The following is an 11,960-nucleotide window of genomic DNA, read 5'->3' as shown; positions in this document are numbered from 1 at the left end:
GATTATGAATGGTGCTGTGATGGACATTCATGTACTAATATTTGTCTGAATACTTTTAATCTTTTGGGTCTTGGTACAGTTTTAAGGGAGGTTTGCTAAGGACCATCCCAAATCTCAAAAGCAGTGGCTGCCAATTTTCCAAACATCTCCCGGAAATTACTGGGCTGGTGTCCACTAGAGTTCACAGTGTGGCAGGCTATGGCGTGGGCACCATTGAATGGCCTTGGGCTATTGCAGGTAGCAGAGTATATCTCTGGGGTCCTTTCTTCCTCTCTTGTTTGCTCCCTCTCCCACTCTTTGGTCCTTCCCTTTTTCTAACCCTTTTCTTCCTCTATTGCTGGCTATAACTTGAGCAAAGGACTACATGGTCATTGTTCAACCTGCTGGTGGAAGTTTGCCCCCAAACTTTTCAGACTCTAGAAAAAAGGATATCAACAGTGCTGAGGACACAGGCTTTGAGCTTCAGACTCATTGGCTCTCTCTTCCTGTAGAAGGATATATAAAATTGCCCTTTTGAGGGATGGCAGTTGCAAGGCATGTCTGGATTATACATTACAAGCAGAAAGAACTTTACCAAGCCCCCAGAGAAGTTCTGGGAGAGCCATGTGCTAGGTGAGTGGTCACTTATCTTGTCTTAAGGGAGACCCCCTGGCAAGCACACCCTATTCACTAAAGCCATGGCCAGAACTTTTTATGCAGGTTGGAAACCAGTATCCTTGAGTTTGCCATGTGACCATAGCCTTTTCTAAGAGCATCCCATGATTGGGTTGTGCTTGGGTTTGTTTTCATAGCTTCCCGTCTTCCTCTTGCTGTACAGGTGGCATTTTCAGGCAAAAGAGAATCCTACTTTTGATCTTTGACACATCTCTATAATGTTTGCATCGTTTGTTTTCATAGCTTCCCGTCTTCCTCTTGCTGTACAGGTGGCATTTTCAGGCAAAAGAGGATCCTACTTTTGATCTTTGACACATCTCTATAATGTTTGCATCATCAGAAATGATATTGAGCAACTACATGGAACAAATGGAGAAGGGACTGAAATCAGTGTTCCTCTGGGCCTGTCCCCTACCAGCTGGACTTTTGAAATGGTTGGTCGGGAATTTTGAAGTTATAAGTGTACTTACTAGGATCACGGTTTGTTCCATTCATGTAGCATCTCCTCTGAAAGTTCTGAAAATGTGCATGTACGCACACACGCACACACATGGTTCTCTTTGACAAAACCTTAAACCTGAAAGTTGGAGCAAGTGACAAAATAGTATTAGTGTTTTATGCTAACATTTTTTATTTCCCATCAAAGAATCTCCATTACATTCCCAGGAAATGCAGTCATGTTACTATTTTTATCTAGTGTTCACGGAAATGGAAGAGTGGCTGTTCAAGAGATTTTTAGGCAAGGCAGTGGACATTGTCTTTAAGCAGATATTAAATTTCTCAGCTCCTAACCAGTTTTTAATATCCTTTCCAAAGTACTTGTTCTTCTCAAATATCTGGCATACTTACTGTGTGAATGGCACCCACATCATCTGCCCTGTTCTAAGCAGGCCACGAGAAATTCAGCCTTCATAGGCTCATCAGAATGAATTATCGAGTCCAGTTCTGAATGCAGTGGCAGTTTTCCAGGCCATTCAAAGCCATCCTCCAAATGTAATTAGCAGAAATTCTCAGACTCTCAACTCTGATGCTCCTGGGGGTATGGATCTTGGTTGGTATCCAGTCCATAATAAGCTGTCTTCAATTTCTTTGGTGTTCACCATTATGCCTAGGAGCATTAGTCATGGTATTCCTGCTTAATAAGTTCTTAATTAGTTAATTAAGAGAAAAGGCAAACAATCTGACTCCTTTTAACTTACTGTGCAGATGCTGGTCATGAATAAGAGGAAAAAACACACCCAGTGCTGTCTAAAGGAGAGGGCTTCTTGCTCTTGAGGATCCATAATGCTCTTAACTGAATTCTGTGGGCACTGGTTTGGGGATTAGAACTGGAAATTTGAAATGTATACATGGTCTCTATTTGCGAAAACTATTTATGACCAAAGTAACTAAAACTCTTAAAGTATGTATTTTAAAAAGAGGAGAGATGGGATTTATTGCCAAGTATTAGATCACAGCGACTTGGAGAATGGCTGCAATGGGGCTGCCTTCAGCTTTCCTGATGAAGGCTGACAATCTGTTGCTATTCTGGCCCATGAAAGCTTGCTCGTTGTGCAGTATTGTTTTCCAAAGACAACAAGAACCTACACTTAAAATAGCACTTCAGAGGCTGCTCTGGCTTGCAATGTTTCCATCGTGGCCATCAAGACAGCAAAGTGAGCAACTGACCTAAGTAAGGACATGGGTGATTATGGAAATTCTAGTTCAAGGTTACATACTCAGGCACCACATAAGCCTTTCAAAATCATTCTGGGTCATTTTTAGTGAATCTGAAACCCTCTTTTCCATAGAGCGGGAATACATTGCACCTACATGAAAGTTCTGATTCTTCTAACCAGCAATTTGTCTTCTGACCTCATAGTGCTTTTCTGGCTAATGGCCATATAGAGTTATAGAATTTTTAAAGTGCTTTTAAAAATAATTCTACTATGTTGACCTCATGCCTGTGGTATTTGCCACGCCATGCTAAATAAAGAAAATTGTGGACTCATTTCAGTGCCTTGGTTTAAATAAAAAACATGGACTGTGGCCAGTCAATATTTGTCAACTCATAGGTATCTGATTAGGGAACTGGCAACACTGAATGGCCTGGATGGAGATTAAGGTCAACATTCAACAGTATCTGCTTGCTGGACTGAAATTCTTATCACTACTAATGATGGGGCCTTTTTGATCAAGGGAAGGCTTTCAAATACCCATATTTGAAAATATACAACATAAAATAATAAAACATAAAATATAAAATAATATATAAATATAAAATAATCCTTTATACCTTAAAGATGTTAAAACTGTAGGCCAGGTCTTATAAAAGTAACATAAGGAAAGTCTGGATTTTTAATCCACGTGTTGCAAACTCAAGGGCCCGCAAAAGGCAGGCTGGTAACATTGATGCATGTGGTCAGTTCAAGCATGAGAACAGGTGGCAGTGGATACTTAGACCCATAGAGGGATGGAACCCTAGCAAACTAGAACTATCTGTCCTGTATAAAGTGGACAGTCACCACGTGCATCCAAAAAGTGATCGCCATGAAGGAATCCATGTGTCAGAGGCTGATCTGATATCTGTCGAAGGCTCAATGTTGAAGGCAGCTTGTTAACCTAACAGAATCTGATCTGTGTTCAAGTCACTCTTCTTCTTTGTCCCTTCTTTCTCTTTTGGATAGAACAAGTATTCTCTCACATTCTGCCTTCACCCTTTATCACACAAGTTTGGGAAATCCATATGCTGTAGGAACAATTGAATGACAGGATCCAGTGTCATTAAATTCAAGACCTCAAGTTAGTCAAACCCTGGAACTTAAATTTGTTTTTTTTCTTGAAGTTCCTTACCTTGAGTCTGGGCCAGAATTAAAGTACTTCTAGTTAACAGTCTATTAAAAGGATATTTTGTAAAGTCTCCAAAGTCTTATTCCACTTTCTATTAATAACCTAAATCTGACATGATTTTGTTTCTGTTTATTTTTCATCCACGTGTATTGCCGTGAACTTACATGGTAATTTTGTTTATGATAAATACTGCTTTTTTATTATTCTTATTGTAAATTTTCTGGAACATATCTGGGCAAAAGCTTTAATACTGAAAATTGATTTTTAAAAATTCTTAATTTAAAAAATTTTACAGTAAAGGAAGAGCATGCTCTGAGCTGTCTCAAAATCACTATGGACATTTTATAACATCTCAGTGTCTCTGCAACCATTGATTAGATGAGTAAAGTTTCTCACTAGTCTTTTTTTTATGGTTTACATTATTCTGACAATAATTCTGTATTTATGGAGCCTTTACCTTTGAGTGAACACCTTATGCTCCCATTTCATAGTGGCTATTTTTGCCCAGTTACAGCAGAAGAGGTAGTAAACATAGAAACAAACCCATGATTGGAAGTTTAAACTCAGAGAAGTCCTACAATCTTTAAGTCTTGGGTTTGCGTGTGGTTGCAAAGACTTGGGCTCTGCAGTTAATTGGGTACTGTTTAGCTATAGGACGTTGGGCAAAGCCTGGGCCCACTCTGGGCCTCAGTTTCCTCTGTGTAAAATGAAACATTTGCATGAAATGGTCTACAAGGTCCCCCTGACTTGCAATGGTTTGTAAAATGCAGGTAATCCCTATTCTCCAGGTTAATGGTAGTTCTTGGGTGGACTGAGATAACAAGACCTTTCAAAAGTTCAGAATAAATATAATTAAACTTATGGCTGCTTTTCAAGTAATAAATTATATTGTCGTCTTGAGGAAAAAAAAGTTCAAAGCTGCATAACATGAGACGTTAATGTTATGATGATGATTATGAAACTAATGAAAAACAAAAAGGCTTTTCCCAGAGGCTGACAATGGGCCTTTTTTTTTTTAAGGGGAAGATGAAAGGGACATTGTATTAGATTATTGCAGGTGTCAGGACAGCAGAGACATTGAGCATTTATGGTGTACCTGAAATGCAGGTTGGCAATTACGCCTATACTCTCTAATCCTCACACCTGCCTGGGAAGGTGGATGTTGTTAACCTGCCCATTTCACAGATGAGGAAACTGAAGCCCAGTGGTTGCCTACTGTGTTAGTCCATTTCTGTTGCTTATAAGAGAATACCCGAAACTGGGTAATTTATAAAGAAATGAAATTTATTTCTTACAGTTTTAGAAGCAGTCCAGGAGGCACATGTGGTGAGGGCTCCTTCTGGGTGGGAACTCTTCACAGGGGCCACTGGCAACCAGGGAATCACATGGCAAGAAAATGGCACGAGCAAGAGAGAGCTAATCTTCTCACTCACTGTCCTTAGAAGTCATTGGAATGGTGCGCATGATAACCCATTACTCCACGATTGGATTAACCCATTCACAAGGGCACAGTCCTCGTGATCCAGTCATCTATCAAAGGCCACACCTTTCAAGTACCATAACTGGATTTCCCATCCTTTTAACACCGTTTCTATGGAGATCAAGTTTCCAATACATGAACTTTCAGGGGGACACATGTGACCCCATAGCACCTAGCTTGCCCAGGATCCCTCAATTCAGTGTCAGAGCTGGAATTTGACTCCAGGTCTCTCTGACTCCAAAGTCCTTAACTGCTGTGAGTTGCCCAATGAGTTTATAGAATAGGCCAAAACACATGGGGGAGAAAAAAATGAAGTCTTATTTTCCCTTTTCTACCCTTAATAATATCTTAGGCAGATCCCATAGCTTTCTGGACACTGACAACTCTTCAAAGTCCATTCCAATTGAAATCTCTCTTCTCAATGTCCATATCAGAACGACATCTTTTCCCAGCTCAGCCTGACCCAGGTTGGGACCTGCAGTAAGGAAGCGGGGAGGCACAGCCTCCTCCTTTACCTCCTTCCTGTCCTTTGGGGCCCAGGCAGGGGAGGGGGGTTGGCAGCAGATGGGACAGGTGTTACAACTCTGGCATAAACATGGCTCTCTTTCCGCTGACACTGGCTGGAAACGTGGGAAGGGAGGGGTGGGGGTGGGCAGCACGTGTTATGTTTCTTGACAGAAGCGTACAATTTCTGGCTAACCTCTTGCAACCCACCCTCTCCCACTTCCCAACACTCAGGCCTGCTCCATCCTGGTCTCCTCATAGTCTCTTACTAATGAAGCTCCCCACCCTCAGCAGGCACCTTTCTCAGGTGGGTTCACTCAAGATGCTTGGACGTAGATATCTGTAAGACACTCACGCATCCCTAGTGAGCCAAACAGGGGAAGCTCATGCCACCCCTTCTGTCTTCTCTGTCATCTGCCATCAAGGGCAGCTCCAGCCAGCTTCCTGCCTTCCAAATTCAGCAGGCTGCAGACATTTTGTTCATGAATGCTTTCAAGCTCCAGGACATTCAAATCAATTTGTCCCAAGGATTCTAATATCAAAAGCTTCTCTTTGGGCCGGCCCGGTGGCGCACTGGAGAGTGCGCCGCTTAGGAGCGCGGCGGCGCTCTCGCCGAGGGTTCGGATCCCATGTGGAGACCGGTTCCCGCTCACTGGCTGAGCGCGGTGCGGGCGCAACACTGAGGGTTGCGATCCCGTTGCCGGTCCCCGGTGCGGGTGCGACACCGAGGGTTGCAATCCCGTTACTGGTCAGTAAAAAAGACAAAGAGGATAAAAAAAAAAAAAAAAAAGCTTCTCTCTGAGTAGAATTGTGGTTACTAGAGGCTGGGAAGGAGAAGGGGGAAAAGGAAAGGTTGGTTAATGCACACAAAATTACAGATGGGTAGGAAAAATACATTCTAGTGGTGTACAGTAGTGCTAGGCATCTGCGATTAATAACTTATTGTACATTCTCAAATGACTAGAAGAGATTAAATATTCTCAGCAAAAGAAATGATAGTTTCGTGATGATGAATATGCTAATTACCCTATTTTGATCATCACGTATCATATGCATGTATTGAAATATAACTCTGTATGCCATAAATATGTACAGTCAATATGTTTCGATTAAAAAATAAAATCCTTTAAAAAGAAAAAATAGCTTCTCTTGGATCTCACGGCAGCACTAGGCCTGAGCTTCCCCACTCAGTAGACATCTAGGTGGGGGGAGGAAGGCTGGTCTGCCCTCTGTCTTCTTACAGGGCCCTCCAATCCCTCTCACAGCAGAGGAGAGGGGAACACACACTCCTGCGGTGTGGACAGCTCCGTGCCCACTCTCCTCTGTCTCATTTCAAATTGCTGATTAACAAGGTAGGTAGAGAATAGGGGCTGATAGTCATCAGGTAGATTCTAGCCTTTTTTGACAAGTCCTGCACCTTTCCTTGGAAGATAGAATACTTGTCACCATCGTCCTCAGCTCTGAGGCCTTAGCCAAAAATTCTGAGAGACTAGGAAAAGTCCCATTCCATATTCTGGAAGCTCTGATCCTAGGTGGTAGGTGCTCTGAATAGCAGTTACCACCCTCATGAATGACTGACTCCATGCACGTCTGAAGCTCGCAGGCCTGGGAAGGCTGGGATGAATGGGAATTTAGCCACCACACAGTTCTCTTTTCCATAGCTCTGTGTCCTCAGCCTTCTTTTCCAGAGAGGCATCTTCAGAGAGTAAGACATCTTTTTGGCCCTTACTCTTCCCAGATGGGAAATTCCAGGAAGGTAGAAATAGTTCTCAAGGAGAACATAGGTATCCAGGCCAACAGGACCTTCAGTGCTGCTGCCCAAGTGATGACATCTCTCTTAGCCTGGGAACACTGACTTCCTTCCCAAGAGTTATATATACTCTTCTTCAATACTTAGAGCCCAGGTGTCCATGGCCCTATGCCAAACACAGTTAAATGTTTTAATGATACAGGCAGGATCCCTATTGTTACAGTTACTTATTGCCTTTGAACAAAACGATATATATATGGAACCAGGTGTGTACTCGGACACGAGTATCCAAACCCCCGCTTTTCTCTGGCTCTTGGTGCCAAGAGTAAAGGATTTGGGGCAACCTGTTTAAGATTTTTTTTTTTTCTTTTTTCACATTTGGCCGTTATTTTTTCTTGGTAGAGGACGTGAATTGCTAGTGAGTTTTATTTCCACAGCGCTTCTCCATGTTCACCTATTTCTAACTTCGGCAATAATTCCAGTGCCAATCACCAGCTTTCTATATTTATCAGCAGCTGCTTCAGTGATGTGGAAACAATTTTCTCAGCAGCTGAAAAACATGAAGATAGAGAGTAGGACATTTTGGTCTTTATAAGAGAGCTTAGTTGAGGTGAGCGTGCAAGGACTGAACAGTCTAGCACAAATCTTTTGTCTCTGCATCTTTTCCACTTTCCCAGCATGATGTCAGGCTTAAGAGAAGATGACCATGGCTTTGTCCAGAGAGGAATACACCTCTGTGGAATATACCAGAATACTCTGGGTCAGCTGATGGGGGCTGGTATGTATTCTCTTATCTAGGGGGCAGTCTTAGTTGATTTGCTTGATTTGTGTCTTAATGTTTGGATGAGAATGCTTAACTCCAGCCTCTACTTCCAGCCCAACTTTACCAGCTGGCTGGCTTTAAACATTCAGCATTCGTTGAATGTTTCTCTGTAAGATATTATCAAAGTCAGACAGAATGTCTGCCCTTCATGAGCCACTGTGCAGGATGTGGAGGGGCTGAGTAGTACAGACGTGATCTGTGAGGTCAGAGGGCTTCCAGAATGCAAGACACTTTGACTAGAATGACTGTGAAGACTGAATGGTACCATGTTTACAAAGCCTGTACATGGTGACTGATTCACAGAAAGTCTTCAGTGCAGAGTGATCATAGTGGTGGCGGTGGTTCTCAAATTGTGTCTTAACTTCTTTCATAGCCCTGGAATGTCCAGGCAGTGAGTTGCTTGTAAAAAGAGCCTTAGAGTCAAGAAACCTGGTTCCTACTCCTAGCTCTGTCCCTAACCAAGGAAAGGGGAACCATATTGAGTGGCTAACATGTACTAAGCTTTGTGTTATGCAAATCTCTTTATAATGCATGATCTTTTTTCTTCCTCTTAGCAACCTAGGAATTGGGTATTACTGTCAGCATTTCACAGATGAAGAAATGAGGGTTCAGAGAGAGTAACTTGCCCAAATCTTCCTGACACCAGTCTGTGCTTTCTCTTTCCCCACACCATCCATCTCCCTAGCCCTCACTGCTGGTGTAGCAGGGAGACCACGAGCAACCCTGTCCCCTCCCTGAGCCCAGCTGTCTTCATTTGTAGAATTGAAAAGCCATCTCTAAAGTTTATTATCTGCTTTAAAAAAAAAAATGTTACCCAGCATCTTCCTCATTATTTAAATCTTTGCTGCCACCTGGTGGGAGTTATCGAATCAGTGGAATAAAGAAAAATTTTCAGTTCGACTTGGATTAAAAACTGTCCATTTCATCCTGGAAAAGAAAAAAGTATGGAGATGGTAAAAAGTGGTTTCCAGGGGCAGAAGGCAGGGAGAGAGGAACAGGCAGGGCACAGAGGATTTTTAGGGCAGTGAAACCCTCTGTAAGATAGTGTAATAGTGGGTACATATTATAAATTTGTCCAGACTCCTAGAAAGCCTAACACCAACACTGAACCCAAATGTGAACTGTGGACTCTGGGCGATGATGATGTGGCTGTGTAGGTTCATCTGTTGTCACAAATGTTCCACTCTGGGGAATGTTGATAACGGGGGAGGCTCTGCCTGTCGGGGAAGTCGGGATACGGGAAATCCCTGTACCTTCTGCTCAATTTTGCTGTGAATCTAAAGCTGCTCTAAAAATAGTCTAATTTTTAAAACTTAATGTATCTTAAGTTCATACTGTGCTCCTATCCTTTAAAAATTGTTTTTAAACAAATATCATGTCCTTTCATTTTTATCTTTATTGTAAACTACCAAATATAGTTTATAAGACTCCTTTTATAAGATTTTTGGTGAGAGGAGATGCATATAAACTCCAGCCTTTCAAAAAAAATGCTTAATACATGTGACCATTTAATACACATTCAGTTTATAATGGGCTATCCTTTAAGAAATTCTAATCTTCAGTGTTCAGTACTTATATTTTTTAACTTTATAAATATTTACTTAATTTTTTCTCATTCTCATGGTTGAATTCAAACAACACAGAGGGTGTGAAGTAAAAAGTAAAGTCGTCCTCCACAGTGAGAAGTTTCTTGAGGACTTATGTTTTTTCCCAGAAATGTTCTATTCTGGGAAAGGAACACACATACCCTTTTCTTTACTATTTTTCTGTGAATGAGCTTATGCTATGCACACTGTTCTACAATGTGCTTTTTTTTTTTTTACTAGACCTATTTTAAATATCTTTCCATGTTAGCACACAAATATACCTCATTCTTTTTAACAGCAAGCAATATTCCATTATTGGCTACACCATAATTAATTTAGTTGCTTATTGATATCCATATAGGCTATTTTCAGTTTTTGTTGCAAAAATGCTGCAGAGAACACGCACATACACACACACAGCCTTTTGCAAGTATATTTGTAGAGTAAAATCTTAGGCATGAAATTTCCTGGGTCTCAGGGAATGTTAGCACCCATTGATGAAGATCACGAGAAACACACATGTAGTTTAAAAAAAAAAGAAAAAGAAAAGTCAAATTTATTTAACAAGTTGCAGCCAGGGAGAAAACCAGAGAGACTGAGCCATTTCTGGAAGGGGTTTTGAGGAGTTTTTATAGGATGTGGGCTTGCGCTGGGTGGTTTTAGGGAGGATTCAAAGGAGCAGGAGCAGTTCTGGGTTAGGTGTGGTCAAGAAGCTGCAGCAGGCTGATGTTTGGGTATCTTAGGCTTTTCTAGGAGGACAGAGTTAAAATTGGGCTCGAAGTGTCATTAGTAATGAAGCAACAATCACTGATGTGGTCAGAAGAGGGGGGTGTTCAACTACTTTGTGTACCAAGTGGCCTTATCTCTCTTGTTCCAAACCTGGCCACTGAGTGGTCTTGCGTGGACATGGCTTTATTCTATGAGTGTTTTGTGTGGTCAGTTGGGGACATCATGGCCAACCTGCCTGTGGTGGCTTGCTTTCATTTGCTCAGGTACATCGATCTTGAATGTTTGTAGATGTTTGTTACTTTCCAAAAAGGATGCACCAATTTACATTCTTCTGGGTTTTTCTGAATACTCAATTTCCCTAACACAATGAAGTATTTAATAATCAGAATAATAATGGCAATTATAATAATAGCAGATGTTTATAGAGCCAATGCCAGTGTGTCAACCACTGTGTTAAGTCTATTATTTCACTGAATTCTCATCACAGTCTTGAGACAGGTGCTGACATCCCCACTTCCCTATGAGGAAACCAAAGTTTAGAAAGGAGATATGACTTGCCTTGGGTGCATCACCAGACAACAGGAAGTTGAGCTGGGGTTCAGGAGATCAGGCCACCTAATTCCAGTGCCCACATTTTTTTTTTTATCATTACCTCCTTTTTCTTCTTTTCAGGAGCCTCCAAGGCGAATTTAAAGCTAAGGAATTAAGAACCATTTAATTGATGATCACGAATCTTTGAAAGGCTGGTCTAGGTTGATAAGGAGGTAGAGTCCCATTTACAAAAATGAGATTCATGGGCAGCATTCCAGGAATCACGTATATAGTGTGAAGGGAGGTGGCAGAATGAGCTGCTTAGCTATTCACACGTGCCCTCAATTAATGAAGGCCTGTGAGTGCTTTCTTAAAATCACAGCCAAGATGCTGTAATTAAATATTCTCTGGGCCAGCTGGAGATCAGAGGGTACTTGAATACCTCCCAAGGAGCTAAGAGGGTGAAGGACATTTATCCCATTAAGATGCACTGAGGTTCATGAGGCTTCCATGCTGTGGGAGGGTGTGGCCCATGAGACTCTGCCGGGAAAGATTTTGTGCAGGGAAAGGAAATGGAATGAAACTGTGTTTAAGTAAATATTGACTGAGTGTGTGATGGGCGCACAGTGGGGTGGAGTCGGCCCACACGCTTGGATTTAGCCAAGCACACGTGGATTGACTGCGGGCTGCTGCTCTTTTCCAGATTGTGCTGGCTGCGGACGAGATATCAAGAACGGGCAGGCGCTGCTGGCGCTGGATAAGCAGTGGCACTTGGGGTGCTTTAAATGCAAGTCCTGCGGGAAGGTCCTCACCGGGGAGTACATCAGCAAGTAAGACTGGGCGTAGGGTGTGGACCCTTCAATCGGGGACAGGCCCCGGGGGCGCTCGGGAGGCCCTGCTCTCAGGAACCCTGCTGCAGCGTCAAGCGTGCTAAAACACATTCACATCCTGCAGCCAGTATGAACCTTTTGCTGTAAAACTTTTTTTTTTTGTCTTTTTTCGTGTCCGGCAACGGATCGCAACCTTCGGTGTTGCGCCTGCACCTCGCTCAGCCAGTGAGCGGGAACCGGTCTG

The 11,960-nt window shown here is 42.3% G+C and overlaps 1 protein-coding gene across 1 annotated transcript in view; it reads left to right on the top strand.

Annotated features, from left to right (window-relative positions):
- Positions 1-11,960, top strand: part of LOC103581238 (actin-binding LIM protein 1-like) — a gene marked incomplete at both ends in the record, with an annotated part of 30,514 nt that overhangs the window by 16,315 nt on the left and 2,239 nt on the right. Inside the window, one exon of the mRNA XM_008563124.1 lies at positions 11,590-11,716. Within this exon, the coding sequence (XP_008561346.1) occupies positions 11,590-11,716 (127 nt within the window). The remainder of the gene's footprint in view (positions 1-11,589; positions 11,717-11,960) is intronic.

This window comes from Galeopterus variegatus, unplaced genomic scaffold (assembly GCF_000696425.1).
Source record: "Galeopterus variegatus unplaced genomic scaffold, G_variegatus-3.0.2 Scaffold12627, whole genome shotgun sequence".
Lineage (NCBI taxonomy): Eukaryota > Metazoa > Chordata > Mammalia > Dermoptera > Cynocephalidae > Galeopterus > Galeopterus variegatus.
Note: the sequence above shows the minus strand (reverse complement) of the source record. Positions and strands in the feature narration are given on the sequence as shown.